This window comes from Cinclus cinclus, chromosome 23 (genome assembly GCF_963662255.1).
Source record: "Cinclus cinclus chromosome 23, bCinCin1.1, whole genome shotgun sequence".
Classification (NCBI taxonomy): Eukaryota; Metazoa; Chordata; class Aves; order Passeriformes; family Cinclidae; genus Cinclus; species Cinclus cinclus.
In genome coordinates this window covers 2,790,944-2,817,255 of record NC_085068.1, presented here as the reverse complement: position 1 = coordinate 2,817,255, position 26,312 = coordinate 2,790,944, and the positions used below count along the sequence as shown (strand labels likewise).

At 50.4% G+C, this 26,312-nt stretch overlaps 3 protein-coding genes across 3 annotated transcripts; 2 read left to right on the top strand and 1 right to left on the bottom strand.

Moving 5' to 3' along the window:
• Positions 1-2,677: 2,677 nt before the first annotated feature.
• Positions 2,678-4,238, top strand: LOC134052986 (group IID secretory phospholipase A2-like). The gene is made up of 4 exons (XM_062507756.1): positions 2,678-2,717; positions 3,398-3,542; positions 3,731-3,837; positions 4,093-4,238. The coding sequence occupies exons 1-4, from the start codon at positions 2,681-2,683 to the stop codon at positions 4,236-4,238; spliced, it is 435 nt and encodes a 144-aa protein (XP_062363740.1). The 5' UTR covers positions 2,678-2,680.
• A 7,910-nt stretch (positions 4,239-12,148) lies between these two features.
• Positions 12,149-15,019, top strand: LOC134052767 (group IIE secretory phospholipase A2-like). Its single transcript, XM_062507403.1, has 7 exons — positions 12,149-12,176; positions 12,307-12,454; positions 12,689-12,795; positions 13,316-13,430; positions 14,557-14,631; positions 14,729-14,779; positions 14,878-15,019. Exons 1-7 carry the CDS (start codon positions 12,149-12,151, stop codon positions 15,017-15,019), a joined length of 666 nt encoding a protein of 221 aa, XP_062363387.1.
• Positions 14,715-25,070, bottom strand: OTUD3 (OTU deubiquitinase 3). The gene is made up of 9 exons (XM_062507549.1): positions 24,904-25,070; positions 24,070-24,218; positions 23,213-23,325; positions 19,656-19,778; positions 18,882-19,007; positions 18,245-18,341; positions 17,822-18,003; positions 16,538-17,490; positions 14,715-15,947 (listed from the first exon to the last, which is right to left on the bottom strand). The coding sequence occupies exons 1-8, from the start codon at positions 25,068-25,070 to the stop codon at positions 17,317-17,319; spliced, it is 1,131 nt and encodes a 376-aa protein (XP_062363533.1). The 3' UTR covers positions 14,715-15,947; positions 16,538-17,316.
• Between the last annotated feature and the right edge of the window lie 1,242 nt (positions 25,071-26,312).

The window sequence follows — 26,312 nt, the reverse complement described above, 5'->3', positions numbered from 1 at the left end:
CTTCCACAGGAATTCCCATTCCTCCAACCCACCCAAAGCAAAACCACAATGGTGTCACTCTGCTTAAATACCCAAATGTTTGGGATTTAGCTCTAACACTTTAAAACCAAGACATTACAGCCTGTCCTGAGCAAAGGCAGCAGGATGGGAACACAAACCAGGGTTTAATCTCCCTGTGACATTATTCAGTGACCACTCAAACAAGCCAGACTAATAAACCCCAAACTCATGAATTGTGATGAAAACACCTTTTTAAAATTACATTTTACACACAAGATCACACAGGGACCTAAAACAACTCTTTTGGGAGAGTTTCTGTGTGCTTGGAAAGCTGCAGCTGTGAGGGAGGCTGAGTCCTCCTGATCCCCCCCGGCTACAAATGATCCCTGAGTCAGTTTTTCTTCTGGGAACACTTCACATAACACTGCCCTTTCCCATCTCTCTCTGTTAATCCCTTTCTAAACCCACTCCTACTTAAGCAGCTGCTGCTCCCACTAACAGATGCCCATTGAAGGCTGCATGAAACAAACAATAATTTTCCATCATAAACTTGGGGTCTCCACCCTGCGAGGTGGGAGGATCAAGGTGAACCTGTGCACTAAAAAGAAATAGAGAAATAGTTTCCTATCAGCTCACCCCAGCCCAGGATGTTTAGCAATGCTAATCAAAGCACATGTGGTATTTACATTTCTGTAAGGCCCTGAGCAAACAGATGGGTGGCTGATACCTGGCTCTCCTTGCTCCATAGGAAGGCTGAAAAGTTCTACATTTCCAATGGCATAATAACTTCCATAGGTGCTTTTTAAGCCTTGAATTTATGGATTAGTTAAAGACAAGGTTTAGCTTCATGTGGGCACTCCCCTGAGTGGATCCTCCACAGAGAGGGAGGGCTTAAAATGAGAGGATTTGGTTAAAACCACGCATGGATCCCAAATCCACATGATCCCAGCCCTCTGCTCTCCATTTATGTCTCTGGACAATGCCTTTCACACAGGTTTATCCAAACTCTACAGCAAAACCCCAGATTTTCTCTCCAAATCCAAGGGCCTGCAGTGCCAAAGCAGGAGAAGCACAGACAACAGCTACCACAGTAGGGAAAACTTCCTGCAATGGAAGTATTTTGTGGAGGATGTGGGAAGGGATTGATTAATTTATTATTAGGGATGCCTTGGTTTTAAAAGTCAGGTGGGGAAAGCAGGAGTTGGGGTTGTCACTGTGGTATTTTGGAGTGGTTTCTTGTGCATATGGCAAGTGCGGAGGCAGGTGAGATGTCACTCCCCATCCTTAACTAGCTTGGATGTGGTTTTATTCCACTTGCAGCAGGAAATAAAAGGTTAGAGGGAAAGAAAACCCTGGGACAGACAGCTCTGCCACCTTGGAGGGCAGCAGAGAGGTGACATCCCTTCCAATGTCAGCTTTGGTGGCTCTCAGGAATTTCAACAAAGGTTTCTTTTCTTGACTCCAGACCAGTCAGACATTTCTTTAGAATTCCCAACCCAAATTTCCCTTCCCTAGGAGCGTGGTTAATCCCTGAGGGTGGGGCTCTTCTTATCACTCCATACCTGCATTTGTGTCTGTGTTTGCTCTTGGCCCCAGGGTTTCAAGGGAAAACAGCAGCTTTTGTTCCTTATCTCCTCTGGTTTTCTGTCTCCCCTGTGTTTCTGTATCATGTTTGGATTATGGTAATTTAATAAATTGTATTCCCAAAGCATTCCAAATTGGGTTTTCATAGCCTTTCCAGCCTTTGCTGCTGGTGGTTTAATTTCACAGACACCTTGCCCCTGGGCAGACAGGAAAACCTGAGGGCAGGACAGGAAAAGTGCAGACCCAGGAATTGCAATCCTGGTGTTTGCTGTTCTCCCTTGCAATTTGGCACAGCTGGGTTTGGATGCAGCCATAGATTTGGGGGGGGCAGTTGCATGGAAGGAACTAAGGGCTTCAGGCGGTCAGTTGGCAAAACTGAGGAAACACTGAGCCCAAAGTGCTGCCTCTACACCTGGAAAAAGGATTCAACAGCCTCTGAGGTGCTATCCTGGGTGTAAGTCACTTTTACCCCATTTCTCCAGCCACCAAATCCCATGAATTTTGAAACCATGGCCATGGCCATGGCCAAGGCCTCATGAAGGGACGGAAATGGCCTCGTGCCCAGTGATGAGCAAGATGATGGAGAAAGCATTGGTGCTCACTGCTGTGGGAAAACTCATGTTTTTTGGGGGAAGAGAAGGACGGGAATCAGCTCCCTGTTCCAGGCAAGCCTGGCTTAGGACGATTGACACCATCAGCACAGATAGAGGAGGGGGTGGGCCTCGCAGGGATATAAACCCACCCCGCTGAGCTGGCAGCATTGGAGCTGCAGGCCCGGGTGGGGTAAGGAGAGGGGATTTCACTGTCCTGGTGCTCAGCAGGCAGCTCAGGGCATGGGGGAATGCTGAAGGTCCTGAGCTGCTCCAGCAGCCTCAGGCAAGCCAAACCACCGCGTCCCACATCCCAAAGCTGGGATACAGAACCGTGGGGATTCCCTTGGTGATGCCTTACAGCACTGTGCACCCACAGTGACACCAATGTCACCTGAGGGGCACCCAGCTGGCTCCATGGCCCTGGTGTGGACTCTGGAGAAGTTTCTGCCCTGCCCGTGGATCATCCCCTGTCCTTGTTGTTCCCTCTCCAGGGCAGCCCCAGGATGAGGAATCTCCTCCTTGCCGTGCTCCTGGCTTGTGGTAAGTGCCCTGCTGTCCCCGGCCAGGCTGGAATCACCTACAAACCCTGAGCCTTTGTGCATAATTCAGGTTTTTGTTTCAATCTGGCAGTTTCTCTCTAGTGCTTCGTGTAGAACTGCTGAAGTCCTGGAGGGCTTGGTGATGAGGAGGCTTTGGGATGCTGAGATCCATATTTATTTTGGGAGGCCCTGGAGCCTGTTGTCACCTTTCCTGCCTGTGCCAAGCCCATGGACGATCCTGGTGATGGGGGATTGCAATTAGCAGCATGGCAGAGCCAGTGCAAAATATCTTGTGCCAGACCAAATCCAGAGGCTGGAAAAGCCAGACTGGAAAAGCCATCCTCCCTGAGAGGATGGCCCTGGCGCAGGGTGCCCAGAGAAGCTGCGGCTGCCCCAATCCTAGAACTGTTCAAGAACAGGTTGTGGAGCAACTTGGGATAGCGGAAGAGGTAGCACAAGGTGAAACAAGAATGGCTTTGGAGTTTCTTCCAGCCCAAACCATTCCATGAGTTTATAATTTCATAATTCTGGAGGAGGGGATAAATTTGTGGTTCAAATCCTTCAAGTGCAAGTTTCCAGAAATGCCAGACAGATTTAATACCCCCGCCTGGAGCAAGGTGCAGGGAATATCCCCGGGCTCCCTGCCCTGCTCCGGTACGAGCCCATCCCGTGTCCCCGCAGGGCTGCTCCCGGCTGGCAGCAGCGTCCTGGAGCTGGAGCGGATGATCAGGGCGGCCACCGGGAGGAGCGCCCTGCTGTCCTACAGCTGGTACGGCTGTTTCTGCGGCATCGGCGGCTCCGGGACTCCCGTGGATGCCACCGACAGGTGAGTACCCACAACGGCGTCACCATTCCCACCCCCGGTCCCTAAAAGCCCCTCGCAGGCTCTGCCTTCCGAGGCTGGGTGCGGGTTTGCAAGCCTTGCCTCGCCGCCTCCTCTTCCTTCGCCTTAAATTTGAGGCTGGACCTTTCCCTGCCCTCCAGGGACCATGGTTTCACGTGGTGTCCCCGCAGGTGCTGCCAAGCCCACGACTGCTGCTACAGGAGGCTGAGGGAGGGCAGGTGCAGCCCCCTGATGACCCCGTACAGCTTCACCTTCAGCGATGGGAACATCACCTGCAGTGAGTACTGAACAGTGGGGAGCATCACTGCTACCCCAGACACCCCATCCCCGGAGCAGGGCACCCAGGAGAGCACCCCCTGGGTGAATCCAGCCCCATTCCCAGCAGGCTGGGATAATTAAATGAGCACTGAGGATGCAGGCAAGTTGGGGAGGGCAAGCACCGGGACATGCTGCTCTTTCTCCTTCACCCCCGTGGCTCTGGCCAGGAAAGGCACTGCAGGGCTCCGTGTTTCCCCCCCTCCCCCATTTGAAGGTGATGAGCAGAGCTGGTGCGAGAGAGAAACCTGCCTGTGTGACACCGTGGTGGCCTCGTGCTTCGCCAGCACCCTGCATTCCTACAACAATTCCTACCGCTTCTACTTCAAGCTCAAATGCCAAGGAAGCAAGCTCCAGTGCTGACGAGGGGGAGTCTGCACACAGAGTTGGTTTTCCTCAGCAAGAAAAGCCTGGGTTGGGGGCTTAGAAAAGGTAAAGCCCCCGAGGCTCCCTGTGAGGTGCTGCTCAGGGTAAGAAGGGTACACACACCATGGATGGAGACCCACCAGTTCCTGGAAAGACACACCACTTTCCTCTTTTTTGTTCCTTCTTCCTTGCTCGATTTCATTTCCCAGCAAAGATAATAAAGAGATACAATAAAAAGGATGCAAACTGGTTTTCCATGGTGTTTTTCTATAAGGGCTACTGAGACTGAGGCACAGCAATGGTAACTGCCGAGTTTGGGGAGCACTTCTGCATCCCACACCTCAACCACATTTGCCTGACATCCCAACATTTCCATGGACAGGGCTGTAATTCACACGTCTATCCCAATGTGGAGCAGTAAGTTTGGGGAACAACTTGCCCAGAGAAAATGTGGCTGCCCCTGGATCCCTGGAAGTGTCCAAGGCCAGGCTGAACAGGGCTTGGAGCAGCCTGGGACAGTGGAAGGTGTCCCTGCCCATGGCAAGGGGTGGCACTGAGGGAGCTTTAAGGTCCTCTCCAGCCCAAACCAATCTGGGATTCTATGAATTTCTAGTTCCTAGCTCGGAAGGCACATCCAAACAGCTTTGTGACAAACACTAACAAACCAGTCCCGGGAATACAAGAAGAGGCTTCACACCACAGTGATTTTTAAGTTGTATGTAATTTTTATGTTCCTCTTGTTCCGATTCAGAACAACCTGAACCACAGCTCAGCACAGGGAGAGGCTCACAGGAGTATCCCCAGTATCTTCTGGGGTGTTTGGCTTCTGGCACGTGAGGATTTTACTAGGACACAACTGCTCTTTTGTATCTATTTCCTGCTACAAACAATTCCATACAAAGCCTTTCATAGAAACATTTTCTTATGCAAACACACTAAAACCAGGAAAACTGACTGGCATGGTTCATGAGTACATAAATTAATTGCAAATTATTATAGAGGCAGTAATTAGCCTGAGGAGCATGAATGGGTTGTGAGCAATTCAGATAAGGCACATACCAGCCAGGGAGCATTGCTTGTGACACCAAAGTGGAGCCAGAATCAGGGCTTGGCTGAAAACTTCGTCAGTGGAGGACTATAAAACCTATTTTTCCAGCACATAAGACAGAAGACACAGACAGATCACGTTCCTTCCTTCCTTAACATCCCTCCCAAACCGCATTAGTCTGGGATTTCATGACTCATGAAAATAAGAGTTAAAGAAAGAATAATCATCCAAAGAGTAAGGAAGATTTCAAAGCCTTAACCACTTATATTAGGCAAGTGCTAATTTAGGAGGGCAGTTGATGACTGAATGGTTTTGGAAAAAAAAAATCTGAATGATTTTTTTTTTATGCAGAAGGGCATAATGAGGGGGTGGAAAAATCACAAGGACAGAAATACAGGGAAGTTGCACTTTCTCACCACAGAATATTCATTTTGCTTCTCTGTTTTCTCACGGAGTAAGGGTGTAATCATCCAGTGTCTACCCACCCTCCTGTCTCTGGGAACTGCACATTTAGAGATGCTTTCAGTGTTGCCCATAGACTTTTTCCAAACAAGTGATAACTCTCCTTGAAAGCCCCAGACTTGCTGTGTCTATGCCCAGCCTGAACCAGAGCTGTTCTTTTCTGCCTGATGCAGCTCCTTGGTGCTGGGAAGAGCAAAGGAGAAGGCCCTTGGGCATTTCTTTCTGAGGCAGAGTGTGTTTGCTTCCTCCTCAGGCTGGAAGTGACGCTGCTTTTCTACCTCATCCCACCCAGCACCCACCCCAGGCGTGGGGTACAGAGCTGGGACATTTGGGGATTTCTGACATTCTGTGGAAAGGGGAAGGATGGTACCTTCTCCTTTGCAGGGAAACCCAATCAGAGGGATTTGGGTCAAAGGAGCCCCAGCCCGATGGGAGCAAATGATATAAAGCAAGCACAGTTGGCTGCAGGGCACCGCAAGGCAGCAGAGCTTTCCCAAGGTAAGTGGGGATGAAGGATTGCTTTTCGTTATTTTCCTCCTTTCACCCAAAACTGTGGTGCAAGTGGGAAGCAAGTGCCATGCTGGGGATCAGGATTGAAGGAGATGCTGCCTGAAACACCAGCCCAGAAGAAGAGCAGCAGGTGCAGTCCTCGAGGGCTGAACATCCCTCCAGTTTTTCTCCCTTTCTCCTGATTTTGCTTTTTCCCACCCCTCGCCCATCTGTTTCCCATTGCTTCCCATTTCTGATGCTTTGTGCTGAAACAACGGGTACATCCTTATTCCTCTCATCACTCCTAGTCCCTGGAGAGAGGGAGAACCTCTGCTCCTGGATGATGAGGAAAGAAAGAAGAAAGTGGTTGGTATAATAGAGAATGGTTTGGTTTCCTCTCCCAGAGCTGTCAGAAGGATGAACTCTCTCCTCGGCCTCTCTGTGCTGTTTCTGTGGGGTAAGCATCCTCTCAGTCCCAAGGCTCTCTGTGCAGTTATATCCATTGAAATTAAGACCAGGCTGGTGATTTCTTCACCTCTCCCCAGACATGTAACAACTCTCCTGTGCCAAGCTAGGAACACATTTCCTCTCCATTGCATTATAATTTCTAAGACATCACCACACTACTGCCAACTTGGGGGCTGAAGGGATGGATCTGCTGTTGGGGAGTAGGGAATCAGCATGATCTCCCTGATTTCCCCCTCTCCAGGCTTGTCCCCAGCCCACGGGAGCCTCTTGCAGCTGCACCAGATGATCTCAGAGGTGACAGGGAAAAATGCTCTTCTGCATTACGGCTTCTACGGCTGCTATTGTGGCCTGGGGGGCAAGGGGCAGCCCAAGGATGCCACAGACAAGTGAGAATCCACTTAAAAACCCCCTGCCCAGACACATTCTTGAATATTTGAAATCTGTGGGGTGAGGGAGAGAAAACTTCATCTCCTAAAGCTTCGATCTCCTGTGCAGATGTTGCCAGCTGCATGATACTTGCTACCAAAACCTCCTGAAGTACCACTGCAATGCCAAGACATGCCTCTACCACTACAGGCTCCACCACGGCAGGCTCTCCTGCAGTGAGTAGAGCCTTGGAAAAGGGGGTGTCACCCCCAAAAGCCGAGGCTGACCCTAGGCTCCCCTTGTCCCGCAGGACAGGGCTCCCTGTGCGCCTACTTGTCCTGCGAGTGTGACCGCAGCCTGGCGCTGTGCCTGAGGAGAAACGTCAGGAGCTACAGCAAACTCTACCAGTTCTACCCCAACACCGGCTGCTGATGCTGGGGCGTGGGGCCGGAGCATCCTCGGGTCGGTGGCGGGATCGCCCTTCATCCCTGCCTGTGCTGACCGCACCACAGCTGCTGTGTCTTACATCAATAAAATAAACAATGTTCTAGTTTAACGTCCCCGGTCCTCTGAGAGCTGGGCAGCGAGAGAAATCCCCGTAAATAATCAGCATCTTCTCAAAACTTTCCAAGAACTCGGTCTCTGCCCCTGCGTCACTCGAGGCTGCAGCCCACGGGGAGAGGGGGGCTGGCCGGGGGGAGAAGGGGCGTAGCATTCCCTGGGTTTGGGACAGACGAGTCCTCTTGGAGCTTCCAGTTGGAGCTCGCGGGCTGAACACGGAGGGCAGGCTCTCCCCGGGAGGACAGACTGACAGCGAGGAAGACCCTGGTAAGTAACTGCCCCCGTCACCCCGCTGCTGTGGAAAGAAAAATCCGGGGAGATGTTGGGAGGAGGCAGCGGGAGCGGCCCGTGCCTGTAGGAAAAGTGTAATCGCTTCCAAATGGAAACACGGCTGGGAGGCTGCGCTACGTGGGGAGAGGTGCACTGAGTGCCAAAAGCGGTGGGACAGGAGGTGGGGATGCTCAGGTGCTGCGGCAGCTTCAGAAACCACTCGCTCTCGGCCAACAGGCAGCAACACTGATGGGAGGGGCACAGTTGCTTTCCTTCCTCCAGATTGTGGGGATTGATCCGATTTCAAAGGAAGCTTCTCATGGCAGCTCCTGCCAAACTGGCCACACTGCCTGGCTGAGCCTGTCCCCTCTTTCTCCACCCAGGCCCAGGTGAGAGGAAGATGAAGGTCCTGCTGGTGCTGACGATGCTGTTTGCCTGCAGTAAGTGCATCCCCGAGCCACAGACACGAACCAGGCTCATCCCCAAAATCCTGTGCTTTCCTCAGGAAGAATCCCAGCAAAGCCTCCTTCCCTCCCCAGTTATTTCTGCACATAACTTACCAAAAAAAAAAAAAAAATCACATTTTATGGTCACTCTAGGTGTGTTCACAGCTCTCGGGAAGCACCCACGAACGTTCACACCAGGACTCGAGGGAAGCACCGTAGGAAACCTGACTGCCCATGGCTGCTACACGGGATGGGGCACCTCGAGGGCTTCAGTGGATCGGTACAGGCAACCCTGGCCCAGAGGGCTAACGCTGGTCCTAGGGCAACCCCGGGGTTCTGCACAACCCCAGCAGCCCCGCTGAAGCTTTGTAAGATGCAGACCAGGTGCTTGGCAGCAGCAGGAAGGAATCAGGTTTTCGGGAAGCAAGGAAAGTGGGGCAGCGTTCACACCCCTAATTCCATCCGGGAGTCAGTAGGGGAGTGCCAGTGACAGCTGCCTGGTCCGGGGAATGGCACCCGTGGAGAGGGCCGGCCCTGAGCCGGGATGCGGAGCAGGGCTTGCACGGGGAGGCAGAGGCTTGGCATGGGAACGGGCAGGACAGAGAAGCTTTTGGGTGATCCAGAGCAGGAGAACGCAGAGCTGGAGGCTCTTCCCGGGCGGCTCGCAAAGCCTGAGCCAGGTGGGGCAGAAGCAGCCGGTGCCACGTTCCCGGCGAGTGCAGGCTCTCCTCCTCCCGCAGATGCTGCCTGCTCCGAGCCTGCTGCTATGCCAAGCTGGCAGCGCGGCGGTGCCGCCTGGGACCCGTCCAGCCTCTCTCTGCGGCCCGGGAAGGGATCCCAGCCTGCAGTGAGTGCTCGGGATGCCCCTTCCTAGACCATCCCCTTCCCCGGGGTGCCCGGGGAAGGTCTCAGGTGCGCTGTCGGTGCCCGCAGGGTCGGGGACGCGGTGCCAGCGAGGCGCCTGCAGGTGCGATCGGGCGGCGCGGCTGTGCCGGGCTCAGCTCCGCCGCCGCGCCAGGTGCCGGGGACGAGCCGGCCGCTGCTGAAGCAAAAACTCCCTTCGCAAAACCATCTCCGGGCTTGATCCGCGAAGGGACGGCGCCGGCAGCGCTTCCCGGCCTTGGCGAGTCTCCTCCTCGGGGCCTTCTGGCTTCGAGGCGAGGACGGCAGCCCTCCGGTCAAGTCGCGTCACGGCATCCGAGGAGGGGGAGCAGCGCTGCCGCGACGCTCCAGCACAGCAAAACAAGGGAGGAGTGGACACCTGCCGCTCGTCCCGGTGGGGGTGGGATAGGAAGCATCCCCCTTGGCAGCCTGTCCGCTCCCTCCGCTTCCTGCTTCACAGCAAATTCCCTCCTGTTGCTCCGAAATAAAACCAGAGAGCCCAAAGCACCGGTTCCCAGCGTGCCGTGACTCAGCTGAGCCCAGCGACCACCCCGCACCTCTCAGACAGGTTTCCTGTTGAAGTACTCAGCAAAAATGACACTTCAGAGGTGACACAACTCACCCCTGAACTGCCTCGATGTAGCTTCAGGCCTGAAAACCTTCAGACTCTAAAAATTTCCAGTTTTTCTGAGATGGAGAAGTGGAGGCTGGTGGTGGGAGGGCTGGGCTTGGACTTTGATGATCCTTGTGGGTCCCTTCCAGCTTGGGATACTCTTTGATCCCCTAAATCTCTGTTGTGACATGATGGCCAGGAGCTTGCCTCACACCCAGTGATGAACAAAACAGAGTTCTCACCAGAAAAGAATGTTTTGGCACAATTCTGCAACAGCTCTGAGCACATTCCTTAGGAAAAGGCAGTTCAGGCAGTGGCTGCTTCCCCCCACTTCAGCATCCCAAGGTTCTGTGCCTTGGCGTGTTGACCCCGACAGGCCTCTGCTCCAAACCACCTTGGAGGGGCGGGGGGGCTCAGCAACAAAATAAAGCCACAGAAACAGCAACAAAACACTGTTTCCTGGGGCTGGAATACCCACCCTGGATTGACCTGCAGCTGAAATCAATGGCACCAGGAAATAGCTCTGAAATCAGCAATTCATCTGCCAGCTGTCAGCCAGGAATCAGGCCCTAGCACCCCCCTCCAGCCATCTGGAATCCTGGGGGTTTCCACAGAAAAGAGAGATGAGAGAGGAGCCCTCTGCCTAGCATCTGATTGCAGGGTAAAAATAAAGGGTCAATTCATCATCAAAAGGATGGATGTCCCAGACAGATTGCTGGGATAAACTGAATAACACTCTCCCTTTGTTAATTCTGGGTGTATTTTAACCATCTGTGAATTTTCCTGGTTGGACATCCAGCTGTACAAATCCATTTGTACAAATCCTCCAAATGCTTCTCTTTTGGCTAAGACACTGCATCCCCTCGGAGCACTGAATAAACTAGGCTGCAAGAGCTGTGGTTTTCATACTATGAAACAAAATCCACAGCTTCCCAGGAGGCATTTGGCTTGGGGGGGGGAGGGGGCTTACTTCCCATTTGGAGAAGGAATCCCACAAACCTGGACAGGTAGAGGGGCTGAGGTGGAGAGGCTTTCAGTGGAGCTCAGCCAGTTTGATGGACAAGAATAGGCCTTATTCACCTGTGATAAAACGGTTCTGGACTTGGAAAATCCTGAATTATGGCAAATCCTGGTTTAGCCAGTTAACACTATCCCAGGGGACTACTTAAATTAGCCCAGAGAGCTGATGAGGCAAAGGACCCATGCCAGAGGGGGGAAGAGATTTTGCTGAGCTGAGTTCCCTTTTCTTAGCATCTCTCTGATTCCCACACAAGTTGCATCCTTATTCCCTGCCTCAGTTTCCTTACCAGCCCTGGGGGGATTTCCTCCCCTACCTCAGTGCTTGTCCATGCTGGGGTTCCCCAAAAAGCAGCACAGATCAGTTGCAATCTCTGCCAGAAGATATCTGCTAAATGATTGTTCAGTACCACCAGTTTCATTAGAAATTCTCCCTGAGCAAATGACACAAGCAGCCTATCTTCGCCCCCCACCTTTCATCACACATCACTTGCACTTTTTTCTTCCCTGCCACTTGCCTTATTTTGCTTCAAATAAAGGTGAATCACACACCTCATGCAGTAGGTATTTGAGAGCAAAACACAGTGCCCAGCACACATGGGGAGAGGGATAGAGCGTCCCCACATGCAGGGGGCATCTGGGCACTGAGAAATCCCCACTGTCAAGAAAACCACCAAACATGGCCTCTGCTCAGCTCTGTCTCCAGCCACTACCATTCTGGAATCTTCCTCCACTCCCAGTGGAGCATCTCGTCCATTATGGTAACTTGGAAGGGGAAGATACTTTGCACTGGCTGCATTTTCTCCCTGCTAGGTAAGTCAGGATGGAAACAGACACAGAAGGTGTTTTCTAGCCAACGCATCAAAAAACTGTCATCCAGGAAGAAAGTGGTCATGGAAGAGCAGATTCCTCAGACAATCTCATCCCTACCCTGCAATGGGTAGGGACACCTTATACTAAGTGGCTCCTGCTCTCCCTCAAGTTCTCTCATTTTACTCAGGCAAGTACTGGGAATGCACCTAGAGCCATGCACAGACTCAACCCCAGGCTGCCCCACACATCCAAAACCTCCTGCCAAGAGCTGCTACACCACAGAGGACATCCCACAGCCAAGGCCTCCAGCAGCACCAGGACATCTGCACAGCAGCGGAACCAGTATGGGGAGGACTGTAAATATTTGCCCTCTGGGTTCTCTGGAGGAGGGCCCTGCTGAGGGTGCACAGCCATAAAAGGTGGGACCAGGAGCACCTCAGGCTCACCAAACCCCAGAGCTGCCATCGCCAGAATGAAGCTCTTCTCGCTGCTCCTCTTCTGTGAGTACTCGTGGGAAAGCCCAAAGGTCCTGTCCGTAGACAGATGGGGAGGGTGAAAAGCTCATTGTTGTTGTGGAAAGGTGGGATGGAAGGTTGCTTTTCCCAGTGCTTCTAACCCCCCTTTCTCCAGTCCTAGGACTGGCCTTTGTCAGCTGCAACGTGGCCCAGTTTGCAGTGATGATTACAAAAAAGACCGGGAAATCACCGCTGGCTTACAATGGATACGGCTGTTACTGCGGCTTGGGGGGATCCAAACAGCCCCTGGATGCCACTGACAGGTATGCTGGGATGTACTGAAGGCAGAGCAGTGCCCCCAGTCCTCCTCACCTCCCTGGGTACAGCAAGTGGAATCTTGCTCCTGCTCCTGGGGGTGGAAATAGCAATGAGAAAATTGTTGCTTGTCCTTAAAGCCTCTTTAGAAGTGGTTCAGCAGCCGAGAGCAAAGATGCACGTTCTTGATGCTTTACCCTATTGTCCCAACTATACCCTGCCCTCGGCTCTTATGTCCTCAGGTGCTGCCACGCCCACGATTGCTGCTACAGGAATTTGGTTTCCGTCGGCTGCAGACCCAAAACGACCCGTTACGAAGTGGCCTACCAAGGAAAACAAATAATCTGCGGTGAGAGTGGGGCGGGGGCAGAGCTCTGAGCATGGGGGCACAGCCACCACACTCTTGGGGAGCTGGACTTCCAAGATCCCCTTTAGATTATCCTGGCCTAGAAACCACACAGAGTGAAGTGGGTGGAAATATAGGAAAAATGCCAGGAATAAGGCAAATAAGTATTTAGTGGATTATGGTTAAGTTCAGAGCTTGGAGACTTCCCTGAGGAGGGGCCTTGTCCTTTCCAAGAGGCTGGACCAAAGGTTTGAGATGACCCTCCCATCCTGGATGGGGACCTGGCACAGCCACCCTGATTCCCCCAGAGCAAACTCACTGTTCCATGGACCAAAGCACATCCCAGCAATCCAGGCAATTACCCACAGACACGTCAGAGAGAAATGAAGTAAATGCTCCCTCCAGGGCTGGGTAGCTCCACACCCCAGACATGAGACCACTTGAGACACCCCAAACTCAACAGAGGGTCGAAAAACACCCCTGACCCTCACACTCTTCACCTGCCTCCATCCATTTCTTCCAGGAGGTCAGAATTTGTGCCAGAAAAGGATCTGCGAGTGTGACAAGAGGGCAGCTGAGTGCTTCCAGAGGACAGCCAGCTCCTACCGCAAATCCTACCACAACTACCCTAACTTCATGTGCAGGGGCCCAGCACCCCCCTGCTGAACACACCTGCCAGGCTGGGACCCACAGAAACCATTGGAATTGGGGGTTTCTGCTTCCCTATGGCCAGGCAGGACATAGTACAGCTCTGGGGCACCAAAACGGTGTCCAGCACCTTTCCCCAGAGCCTTAGCACAGGGAAAAACTGCTTTTCATGGTTAAATAACTCATTACAATGAGGTAAACCCTGCAAATAAAGATATATTTTAAAATTGAGACCGGTGTTGTGTTTTGGGAATTGGTGGTGGAAGAGCTAGGTAACAGCATGGAGCTTGAGAGCTGATTTTTTGAAGAAAATGTTCCTTCCTGCATACACTTCTTTTCTTAAAAAAATTACAGAAGTGACATTTTAGCAGACAACCAGTAAATTTTAAGAGAGAAAAAAAAAAAAAGCCCACAGAAACAACAAGTGGCTGTTGCACCCTAACCCCAAAGCAGACTCCAAGCCCAGCTTCTCTCCAGGAGCTCAGCCTCAACCCACAGTCCAGCCCCATCCCACTTCTAATGAATTTTTAAGCAATTAATACTCACTGAAGGCACAGGGGAGCCCAGCGGTGGGGTCTCAGAGGTTTGGGTGGCTCTTTCTTGCAGACAGACATCTGGCTGCAGCTCCATGCAGCCGCCTCTCCCACACCACAGCTGCACATGATCCCAAATTAGCCCTAATTACCTCTAACAAGCCAGGGCTGGCTGTATCCTGGGCCTCCATTAATGCCTCCAGCTGTAATGCTGCCTCTGGAGATGTGATCTGCCTAAAACAGAGGAGTTTTAAAGGTAATTTATTTGGTTTCCACCTCAGTCCTGAGGGCTACTACCTGACTCTGTTAAGTATTTCATTACAAGCAACAACACCCCTACTTCATGTTCCTACATTAAATGTGGTGTTTTTATACCAAGCCACTCATTTCTTCTCATTTTCTACAGCCAATAAAGATTCTAGAAGCTGAGACAGAGCCAACGCTGCCTCCTAAGGCTGGTGCCTACACCCAGGAAGCTCCAAGGAGCCACCTCACAGCTCAACACCAGCACAAAACATCTTCCTTTCATCCAACACTAGATTATGGATTGTTCTTCATGCCCAATTTCACTCCCTTTCTGCAGTTCCCAAAGCTTAGCAGACACAGAGACCGTGGGTGATGTGGCAAGCTGTGAGATAGAACAGAAGGCAGCTCCTAAGTAGGAACAAGGAACAGCATGGGCAAAAACACCTTCCCATACACAGATGTGCTTATGGAGGTCAGCCAGAACCTGCTTAAATGCTTACAACTTCCAGTTCAACTGAATTCCTGACGTGCAGGGGCAGGATTTGGGAAAATAAGTCCAGGTAAGATGATGGTGGGAAATAGGATGCAGGGAAAGTGGCTTTCTACATCCTCCTGCTGTGTATTCACCCTTGAGAGGCTCACAGTGACCCTGCTGCAGCAACAGCCAAAACACCCTCAAATTTGTCAGCCAGCAGCTAAAAACAAACAGTCATCCTCCTCAAAGCCCAAGGGAATATCCAGTGCTCATTGTCCGTCCTTGGCCCACAGATCACGGAGCACTCAGCTCCACCAAGGAGTAAACACACACCATGTATGAATCATGGTGTTGTTCTGCCCTTGTTTCTCATCTCCCTTCCTCCTTCCAGAAAAATCCACGAGCTGTTTACAAAGCAAATTCACTGCATAAACTGGGTTCAGAATGTTGCACAAAGATTCCTCAGGAAAAAAAAAAAAAAAAAAAATATATACATTGGGAAGGTGGAAATTTAAACGGAAAAACATGAAAGACAAAATCAGTTTTAACATCTTTGGAGCGGCTGTGCAGGCACAAAGCTACCCTGGCAAGATAAAGGGAATTTGACTGGTTTGTCAAGATTTATGAGCCCAGCACATTTAGAGTTTATTCTAATCATATTACACTTAGAAATGAAAGCATTTTCAGCCCCAGATTTTGTCCCATGTATCAGAGGCCACAAGCTGCAGGCCAGTCTCTCCCTCTGCTGTTTGGGCTGCTGTTGCAGACCCCCCCCTTTCATGCTGCACACCACGGGGTGAGCTATGAGCTCCCTCCTTAGCCTCCAGTACAGCTCCCTTCACAGCTCTCAGGCTCCAGACAACAACTAATCTCTTATCAGCTCTGCCTCCAGACAACAAAAAACCAATTCATTTAACATCAAACCTCTCATTCACAGTGCACAACTGCAAATTCTTATCTTTTCAAACCCGAAGAACACACTTGCCTTTCAGACCAAAATACAGGACACAAGTGACACAGTCACCTGTACTGCCTTGCCAAACCTGCTGCCACAACTTACCACCCTCTGAAGGAACTTGCACTTCCTTCCCACTAAGCTGTGACTCACCCCTCTTTCCACTACTGTAAAAATGACTGTCTTGGAGAAAAAGGAATTTCTACACCACCAGTTCTTCCAGGAGAGCTCCTCTTTTTATTCTTCAAGTAACAACAGCAGAGTACACCAAGTACCAGCCCAGTTCTTGGCAGTTCAGCTTAAAAAAAAAAAAAAAATTGAATTTCCATGCCGATTTATAAACTTTAAAGCACAGACAGATTTTTCAAATGCAACACTCCTTACTTTTAAAAAATCCCTTTCACCTCTGCCCTGGCTGATGAGGTGTCTCCTGTGTGTAAGTGCACATGTGCTTTCTTCAAGCTTAGTGCTTGTTACAAGCCCAAAAACCTGAGTGGAGCTGAAACACTGTGAGCCATAAATCAAAGGCTGAGTCCCACAGTCCTTTCACCTTGATCCAAATTTGCAGTCCTACAGTGGAACACATCACAGGAGTCAAGATGTACATCCTACTTGGTGACCTCACCAAAATGAAATTTAAGATTAAAAAAATCCTATGCTGGAAAAAAGCTTGATTTATGAAGTGAAATAGGCAGGTTTCCCAGGGATCATTGCTGCTTGGAAGCTTCTTCCCAGGACTCTAGCTATAGGTCCTTTAGCTATATTAATTTCATTTGGAGACTAACACCTATCCAGCTCCTGGCTTGGACTAAAGTCCTGGCGTAGCCCAAAAACTCTGGAACAGGGCAAAGGGGATGAGATTCCAGGTGTCCAAATAACAACACTCACCAGAAACTTCAAGCTTGTTCCTGTCACATTTTACCAGACTGGAGGATTCAGCTCTGCAGCCTCATGAGTCCACTGGGATTACTGTTTTGGGTTTTCTTCCTCCCCCTACAGGTCTCATCTTAAAGGAGCTGATCCCAAACCTCAGCAAGCACAGATGCAGCAATCCCCATCTCGCTCCATGTGTTCATCACTTCTGAACCAGCCTAATGCAATGCCAGCAGTTGTAGTGAATTAGAACTTGTCATTGCATTCCTGCATGGCAAACAAAGAGGAATGTCATGTTTGAGACAGTACCGGCTGACACAATTTGCTTTGGAAAGGATTCTGGGACTCTCTTGCCTTACTTTATTTGAATTTAAATAGAAAAAGACCCACCAGAGAGATTCCTGAGTTAAGATTTGTTAAACTTTCCCTGACAGCAAGGTAAAATAAAGCTCCTCCAGGCATAGCCAAATAAAAGAAAAAAAAACAAAACCAGGCACATCAAGAAATGTCAAAACAAATCTGACACCGTTGTGTGAAGAGAAGGTTCTTATCATCATCCAACTCCAAGATTACAGACCCAAGTCTCTACTTCCTGCTAAGTTTAAATAACTCTTCTCACCACAGGTTGATGCAATGAGCAATTGTCCTCCTCACAAGCAAAGGAAGAGGAAGTTCTCCTGCGCTTGGAAATCCCAGCAGAGATGGATTTTAAGATAACCATGGGTGCCTGGAAATTCTCCTGGGGAAATTTTGTCTTCATCAGTTTTATTTGCTTTACTCATCAGAGCACTGAGTCATATATTTAGGGCTGCCATGGCCTTCACCAAGGTGACATGGTTGGCTGGGTCTGTCTCTGTCCTGGTGTCTGCACTGTCCCTCTTGCTGGCCAGGACCTTCTGCCGGTGCCTCTCCTCCTGCTGCTTCTTCTTCTCCAGCCACTGCTGCTTCTTCCTTTGTTTCTTGGCTACCTGAAAGGGAAGGATGAAAACACAAAGTTCAAACCACACATGCTCTGCTCAGCTGGGGAAAACTAATAAAGGAGACAAGCAGATACCAAAGCAGCTGCCAGAGGACATTCCTAACTATTTATCAGGACTTTATTCCAAGTTGTTTTGGGAAGAGCGCCGCATGTCACCAGGAAATGTTTGTGGCAGAGCAGTCACAGCTACAGCAGCGACAAAATGCAGGGAGCAGAAGCTCTTTTTAACTGAAAGGAGAAGACAGCTGCTGAGTAAGCAATGCTAAGGCATCCCCCAATCACTGAAGGGTGTTCACGTTGCTGCCAAACCCCTCACACACCTTTGGGTTTCTGCTGGCTTGGTTCTCTTCCCTGGATCCAGCTCGTCCCTTGGAGTTTTCTGCTTCACCTTGATGCAAGCTCTGCTTTCCAAAGGTTTTTGAACCAGTTCCATTCTCTTCCCACAGTGTCCTGCTGCAGGATTTCTGTTCCCTGCCCAGAGGCTCCTGCTGCTTCTCAGTACCTGCCAACAGCAGAGGTTTTCCTCAGACATCTCTACCCAGGAGCTGTCGCACTGTCAGCCAATTCCTTTTCCCAGAAGTCCTGGGGTTTTTTTGGAAGCTGGATTGAAGCTGTCCTCACTAACAATCCTCCTGAGCACAGAAGGCTGAGGTGGCAGCACACAAACCCCAGCTGTCCTGCTGCTGTCCCCAACACCATCATCACAGTCACCCAAAGCCCCAGGTGACAAACTGTGCACTCACCTATTCCTTGCCCTTCCTTCACCTGCAAGATGGCAAATATTGCAGATTCCACATTGTAGTTCTCCACTTCCAGAACGTGGCTTACTAAATCCATGTCCTGTCCACAAAAGGGGAAGGAAGTTCAAATCTCTGACCTATACTCGCTTTACAACACCTGCACCACTGAGAGGAGGCTGCTGTTTCTATGATCATTCAGCTGGTCTGTGCTTAATTTCTGAAAGAGTGAGGGGGAAAACTTTAAATTCCTGAAGATAACAGACAAAAAGGAATACACTCTTTTCAGTGTAAGTTTCCCTCTGGGCCCTTTCTGTTCTAGGCACCTACACAGTACCAACAGCCAAGAGTGACAAAGTATCCAGTTATGTGGGATCTTCAATACTCCCAAATGATTTCAGAACTTAAAAAATTTGTTTCCAAGTTAATTTTATGAGAGCAGCAAGACAAACCTTCCAAAATTATTAAGCATCCACAAAAAAGTTGCCATTTCACCTGCATTTAAGGGTTGATTCTAGGACAAGATGCACCCTGATGGATGGCTGTGGTACTCAAGTTTGTACAAGATGAATTTTTCCCAGGACTACTTCCACGTATTGCGGAGGTGTAAACATTAAGCACAGAAAGGCTCCTTGATACTTACTGAACACCCAGTTGCATTGCACACTTTTTGTACAGCATCTTCCATCTGCACTTTAGTCTCATCTTCAGAGTTGCCCTTCTGTTGCTTCACTTCCTCTGCCTTATTCGAATCGTTCTTGCAAAGCATCTGAAGAAGATCCCAGCAGATCACACAAGCATGCAATTCAAGAAAGTCTGACATCCTAATATAAGTCATTATCATGGCACACTTTTCTGTGGAGCATCCCGTGCCAAACCATCTTGGAAACTGTGTAACTTCCACCATCACTGAGGGTTTCCCACATCTCCTGTACCGCTGAACAAACTCCAGTGTACAACATCATGAATCACAATAAACAAGCTTTTAAATAATGGCTTCTTTTTAATACAATACCGCACCTCAGCTGTGTGCAGAAGCAAGCACAGCACAGTTACTCCTCAACATCAAAAAGGGAAATATGAAGAGGACAACTACATCCAGCTGTTGCATTTCCAGCTCTTTCCTCCCTTCCCTTTGTTTTTCCATTTGAAGTGCATGATTACATCATTTAGACAAAGTTGTTTCCAGACATCCCATATCACAGCACCAGCTTTGGATTCCTTTCCAGCCCAGAAGCTGAAATCCTCCTTCCCAGCCCCTCCTGGGAGAGCCAGCAGCATCAGCTACAGTGACCTCAGGGTTTTGCTCTCCCAGCACAACACAGAGACCCAGCTCTTCCCTCCATCCCAAATGAGAATGGCAATTCACTGGCAGCATCCCTCAGCCGTTTGCCACCCAGAGCTGGCTCATTCCCACCTCCATCCGAAGGTAGGCTGGAGTTTCTGAGTCGTCGCTGATCCTCCTGACGCTGTCGTAGTGCTCCCCGTACCTGTAGGCAATGTGCAGCTCCCTGGCATCGCTCCTGTCTGTGCCCCGGATCTCAACAAAAGAAACAAACTGCAAATGAGGATTTGGAATCGACTTCAGGATTTTCAGAGTATTCATTTTTTTTGCCAACACCGTGAAGGAAGCGAGTACGTGGTTGCTGGAGCATTTGAAACGGGAAGTGAAGAAGGTTTGAAATCCAGATGTAAAATATTGGGCAGTTACATCAGAACAAACAAAATGTGGAATTAAAATATTTTTGTGGAAAGCTCAGAACTATTTCCTGAACTTTCCACAGGAGCTATCAGTTTTCTGATCATCTTCCCAGAATCAACTCCAGCAAGAGCTTCCAGGGAATGTACCATGTCATTTTACCCTCAAATACGAGGGAAGGGAGGCCATTCAAGTGACAGCAACAGTGGAAACAGTCACTCAGAGTAAATTTTGATCTGCAGCTGGGACAAGATGCTGTTTTAACAGCATTTCAAGCAGCTGTGTTTTGTTTTTAAAAGAAAGCAAATCCATGAAAACATATTAACTCCATTCAGGAGCACTGTTAATAACCAAATGTCGCTTTGCTTTGTCAGCACCAAGTTACAGCAATTCCTGCTCTGAATATTATCTGTACTAATGGGACTATAGCTCCTACCCCGATTATCAGTGTCTCAAACTGTTAGATAAGAACTACACAGCATTCCAGCTCCTGCCAGGAATGCAGAAAATCCCACTGCACTTGCAGACCAGCTTGGCTTGACCTGCCAGCCCAAGTTCAAAGACCCAACTCTCCTGGAGCAGACGTCAGCAAGCAAAGGAGCAGAACTCCTTGCTTTAGGGCTCCAGAGTTTCCCAACTCTTTTACATCCGTGAATTGCCTTATCTCAGCTCCCAGACCACATGCTAAGTCACCTTTCAGCCCTGTCTGCAGTCTGTGCTGCACTAATGCCCTCAGGTTTTCCAACAAATAATTCTCCATTCATCTATTTTACACTTGCTCACCTTCAAGTTCCAGCTCAACATTTGGTTATACTTAACTCCTGCCTTCTATCCTATTAAATTATTCACCTGCTGAAACTTGGTAAGATTTATTTTAAATATTTCTCCTCTGCCAGAGCTTGAATAGGTATCTAACAAATCCCAAAGCTCCTGAAAGATGTGAAAATTAGCCAATTTAGCTCATTAGAGAAGCCTCTTTCTACTCTGGAGTGGGCCCAGAGGAGGCCACCAAATTTAGAGGGATGGAGCAGCTCTCCTATGAGGGAAAGCTGGGAGAACTGGGATTGTTCAGCTTGGAGAAGGCTCAAGGGTGACCTAATTGTGATCTTCCAGCACCTGAAGGAGCCAACAGGAAAGATGGAGAGAGACTGTGGACAAGGAGTGCCAGGACAAGAGGGAATGGCTTCCCACTGCCAGAGGACAGGTACAAATGGGATATTGGGAAGGAATTCCTCCCTGTGAGGGTGGGGATTCTCTGGCACAGGGTGCCCAGAGAAGCTGTGGCTGCCCCTGGATCCCTGGAAGAGTCCAAGGCCAGGCTGGACAGGGCTGGGAGCAGCTTGGGACAGTGGAAGGTGTCCCTGCTCATGGCAGGGAGTGGCACTGGATAAGCTTTAAGGTCCCTCTCAATCCTAACCAACCTGGGATTCTCTGATTCTATGAACACACTGAAACTGGTAAGGAAATGAGAGCTGCAGATTAAAAACAGAAGGGAAAAAAAAGCCAGTTTGTTATTCAAAAAGCCAATGAAATAACCTATAAATCTCAGCTAACTTGAGTCTACAGTTGGACTGCATGATCTTAAAGGTCTTTTTCAACTTTAACAATTCTGTAATTTACAGTCACTATCAGAAGAGTTACGGGGTGTTCGAAGATCAAAAAATTCCATGCTGCACCTGCAAAGAGATTTTCATGTTACAGCTACTCACAGCTCTCTTAACTCACACTATTCTCAAGGGCCTGAGACAACCTTTCACTAACAACATTGCTCAGGCAAGACAGAACCTGATCACAAACTTTGTATTGACACCATAACACGGTCAATGAGAGGAGATTAAAGAACCAAGGCTTTCAAAAGGACATCAAAATCTCAGTAAATTGTAACACTGAGGAAAAACACATGACAACCACTCCTGTGACCTCCCCTGCAGGGTCACTGCCTCTGCACAGGTACTTCACCCACCTGCCCCACTGCCCATGGCTGCCTGGAAATGAGAGTTTAAAGTTGAGTTCAGGAACCCATGTGACACTGTTTCGAATGTATTTAAGACGTCACTGACAGCTTTCATCTGGTTTTTTATCTTTATTGCCCTGTTTAATCTATATACTTCATTGGTTCTGTCTGTAAATAGAGGCCAGAAACAATCCTGACTTGAATACAGGTTCTCACTTGCTCAGTGATCAGGCAGACGGAGCATTCCAGTGTGGACTTGCCATGGAAAAACAACAATTAAGAGAAAATGAGGGACCTGATGGATTACTTGTTTCAGTGCCCCTCTGTCAGAGGAAACCACATCACACAGGTCTTTTCCAGGAGCTGATTAAACACCATTTCAAGATTTTAAAATTTCTTCTAAAAATTTCTGTCCATCTTCCTGAATCTTATTGTACAGGTTTCCTTAAGCCTAGCTCAAATTCCAGGGGGCTGTGCAGCCCTTTGGAAGGGCTCACCAGGTCAGAGAGATGGGCAGGGAAGAACTATCTGAAGTTCAGCAAGGGAAATGCAGGTCCTGTCCCTGGGGAGGAATAACCCCAAATACCAGCACTGGCAGGACCTGCTGGACCTGTGACCTGCTGGAGCATCTCTGCAGAAAGTACCTGGGGGTCCCATGCTCAGTGAGCAGTCCTGGAGCCAGCAGAATGTCCTGGGGGCCAAGAGGCTCTGGGATGCACTGGGAGGAGCATTGGCAGCAGGTCAGGGAGTGACCCTGCCCCTCTGCCCAGCCCTGGGAGGCACACCTGGAGTGCTGTGTCCAGCCCTGGGCTCCTCAGCACAGCAAGGACAGCAGGGACTAGCCCCCCTGGAGTAGGGCCAGGGAAGGCTTCAGAGATATTTATGGCCTGGAGCATCTCCCTGCCCAAGAAAAGCTGAGGGAGCTCAGGCTGGTCAGCCTCAAGAGCAGGGAGACAGGACCAGATGACCCAGTGTGGCCCCCTCCAACCTGATCCATTCTGGGATTCCTATCAGAAAACTCAGCTCAACTGCAGTCTGATCTTCATGAGACAGAGCATGGCACTGAAGCTCATAGATTAAAACCCAAGTAAAACACACTGCTTTGCCTCCACAAAGCTATCTCTCATGCACTTGCTGTTCTCTTCCCTCTTCTCCTAGCCAAAATCTCAAGTGTTCCCCCTCTTCAAAAACCAAGTACAGTTCTGCAACATGCAAAGATCATTGCAGCTGCTGCTCTTTTTTAATAAATCAGGAATTTTCCAGACTATTTATATCTCTCAGGAAAAAAATCAAGCCAAAATGTAGAAGTTTTGTTTCTCACCTGCCACAGTGGAGCGTTGGGTTGATGAATAACCACATTAATTTGATTGTTCCTTGCAAAGGCCACGATAGCATCATTGCCAGCAAAAGTACCAGGCTTGGCCAAATTGGCAACTAAAGGAAAAAACATTTGTAAGAGTTGAAACCTAATTTCTGATACTTCCAAAAGCAGCAGAGGAATTACAAGGGGTGAGATTTCAACATGAGCTCAAGAAATTCTGCATGGGAAATCCCATCTGTGAAACAGTGAGTGCTGAGGCAAGAATTTAGCTGCAACCTAAGTTAATGCATTTAAATTACCACAAAAATCTCTCAAAAAGGCACTACACTCTTAGACTAAGCAAGGCCACTGGCTCTGTTAGCTCAGAAGGAGGAGTGCCACATGACCAAACCACTTTGATGCATCATCTGCATGGTACCTGACACATCAAAGGCAGTATTTGCCTCTGGTTTTGGATCTTCCCCTTAGTTCCCAGGAAGAAGTACTGAGTGCCAAGGAGAAAGAATCCCAAAGAAATCAGCCACTCAACAAAACAGCCAAATACCCACCAATATTCAGGGAGAACCAGACAATTTTTCTTAAGTTCCTTTTGAAAACACCCAATTTTTACTCCTTGCCTTTTTGGTCTCTCTTTCCAATTTTCTCCTAAATTCAAATAATTCCCCAGACAAATTCAAAGCACATTAAACAGCTCACCTTCCCACAGCATCACAACAGCCATAAATGTAAAGTCCCCGTTTCTAAAATTTAGAGAGGAGCCCTAAGGTAGTTGTGGGATGAAGAACTGGTTAGTAAGGAACTGCTCTAAGGAGATGTAACCCCATGACACAATGATAGCTCCCAGGATGAGCCCATACCATGTTTGTCAAAGGGCACATCATCCTCCACGAAGGGCTCGAAGTCCCCACGCTGCCTCACCATGAACTCCACTGTCTCCTGGCGGTGCCGCAGGTGGTTCCGGGAGTGCCCCTCCAGCTGGTCCCCCAGGGCACGGAACAAGCAGTTGCTGCCGAGAGGGAAATGAGGAGTGGGTGTGTGTGAGGCAGCAGAAGGAACAGGGGGTCACAGGGAAAGGGACTGTGCTCGTTCTGCCCAGCTTAGGAAAGGTATGAATGCAAAGGAGCGCTCATTCCCTGTGCTTTGAATGGCTGCTGCTCGAACGGCTGGGTTTGAGTGATCGTGTCATGGTAACACTGCTGGGTCAAACTGTCTCGCACCGACACCAGCCAAGGGTCATAAAGCAACACATAAATGCCCCACCAAGCAACTTCTCAGCAAAACGTTTACTACCCTTTCACCTTATAGAAAACAAGGGGGCAAAAGTGTTCCATAAGAACATTTATGGACCTTCCTACGCTCAGTTCTGCTGGACAGTGGAGCCCTTGGCCTCCTGGGCACCAGGGCTGGGACTGGCCGAGCCGTCAAGCCCTACAGAACCGCGGAGATCCCAGAAGGGTACAGCGGGGATCTCCTCATCCCTGCGGAGCACAGGGCCCGCTTCAACCAGGAGGGGAAAATCCTCAGCCCCCGGGACACGGGCTCCCCCACCTCCGGGAGCGATGAAAGCTCTCGGCCCCGGGGACACGGGCTCCCATCACCCCGGGAAGAGGAAGCCCTCAGCCTTCAGGGCTGGATGCTCGGGGAATCACCGGCCCCGGGGATGCTGCGGACACACCCGTCACGGCGCTCACCCATCTCCCGGCACCTCCCGCAGCTTGAGGCCGAGGGCCCGGAGCTGCCCGGCGAGGCCGCCGCTATCGCCCGGAGCGGGGCCCGGGGCCGGGGCGGTGGGGGAATGCCGGGGCCGGCGGCCCTTCCTGGCGGCGGGCCGGGCCCTGGCCGCCTGTTTGCGGGACATCCCCGCCGCACCGGGCACGGCCCACGTGACCGCGACACCGCGCGCCTCACGTGACCACGGCACCGGCACGGGGTCACGTGAGCGCCCGCCCGCCTGAGAGAGAGAGAGAGAGAGAGAGAGAGAGAGAGAGAGAGAGAGAGAGAGAGAGAGAGAGAGAGAGAGAGAGAGAGAGAGTGAGAGTGAGTGAGAGTGAGTGAGGGTGAGAGAGTGAGGGTGAGGGTGAGGGAGAGGGAGAGAGGGAGAGGGAGAGAGAGAGAGAGAGAGAGAGGGTGAGAGAGTGAGGGTGAGGGAGAGAGGGAGGGAGAGAGAGAGAGAGAGAGTGTGAGGGTGAGGGTGAGGGTCCCGGGGGAAACTGAGACTGTGGATCGAAAAGCGGCAGCGGCGAAGGGAAGGACGGCACAGCCAAGCGCCAGGAGCGGCGTGCCCGCAAGGGAAGGCTGGGGAGGCTGTGGAAAGCAGCGCCACAAATCACCAGTGTCGTACCAAAAGCTGTCGGATTCCGGCTCATATGCTTCTACTGCTAATTGCACTGCCCGCGGCCATAAGCATTTCCCTGCTACCCAGCCCAGCTCCTGACGCCTCGCACTGACCCCACGGGCGGGCGCTGTGTGCTGCCGTTGTACACGAGGACCGCGTCCCACCCAGACCGTGTCTGCTCAGCCCCGCATCGCTGCTGCGAAATGAAGTGACAGAAATCAGGGAGGTGAGCAGATGAACTACCCGCGAGGTGGCACCAGGAGGACAGGGCTGAGAGCAGCGGCGGGGCAGGAGCGGAGCTGGGACAGCAACCATTAATTAAACGTGATCAGTGTAATAAACTGAACCTCCGCGTCTTGCTTCCTCTAGCACTGAGGGAGACTCCTCACAGGATGCTGGAAAAGGGGCACAGCAAGAGGGTGGTTTTTCTAGAGCAGGGCTCTTGAGGAGGATTTCCTGCCATCCTTCTGCTCTTTGGCTCTTCCAGTTGTGCCACAATAACCGGTTAAAGGAATCACCCAGCAGCAGCACCCACCAGTCACTCTACCCATGACTCCAGTTTTTCTGCTATTGTGACAGAAAATGCCCGATGCTGTCAGAACTGCTGCACATTGGCCGAGTCCAGAGGATGCCAAAATGAGCAGAGGGATGGAGCACCTCTCCCATGAGGGAAGGCTGGGAGAACTGGGATTATTCAATTTGGAAAAAAGAAGGCTCCAGGATGACCTAGCTGCAGCTTTTCAGTACCCTTCTTGTCAGGGAGGT

Bases quoted from the DNA above. Each gene is read 5' to 3' on its own strand.
- LOC134052986 (XM_062507756.1), top strand. From the start codon at position 2,681: ATGAGGAATCTCCTCCTTGCCGTGCTCCTGGCTTGTG. The intron at 3,543-3,730 runs GTGAGTACCCAC...GTGTCCCCGCAG, and splicing joins CCCGTGGATGCCACCGACAG to GTGCTGCCAAGCCCACGACT. The intron at 3,838-4,092 runs GTGAGTACTGAA...CCCCATTTGAAG, and splicing joins CGATGGGAACATCACCTGCA to GTGATGAGCAGAGCTGGTGC.
- LOC134052767 (XM_062507403.1), top strand. From the start codon at position 12,149: ATGAAGCTCTTCTCGCTGCTCCTCTTCT. The intron at 12,455-12,688 runs GTATGCTGGGAT...TTATGTCCTCAG, and splicing joins CCCCTGGATGCCACTGACAG to GTGCTGCCACGCCCACGATT. The intron at 14,632-14,728 runs GTAGGAACAAGG...TACAACTTCCAG, and splicing joins GAACAGAAGGCAGCTCCTAA to TTCAACTGAATTCCTGACGT.
- OTUD3 (XM_062507549.1), bottom strand. From the start codon at position 25,070: ATGTCCCGCAAACAGGCGGCCAGGGCCCGGCCCGCCGCCAGGAAGGGC. The intron at 19,779-23,212 runs GTGAGAAACAAA...TCTTTTGTTGAG, and splicing joins CCAACGCTCCACTGTGGCAG to ATCCGGGGCACAGACAGGAG. The intron at 18,342-18,881 runs GTAAGTATCAAG...TTTTGTGGACAG, and splicing joins GCAATGCAACTGGGTGTTCA to GACATGGATTTAGTAAGCCA.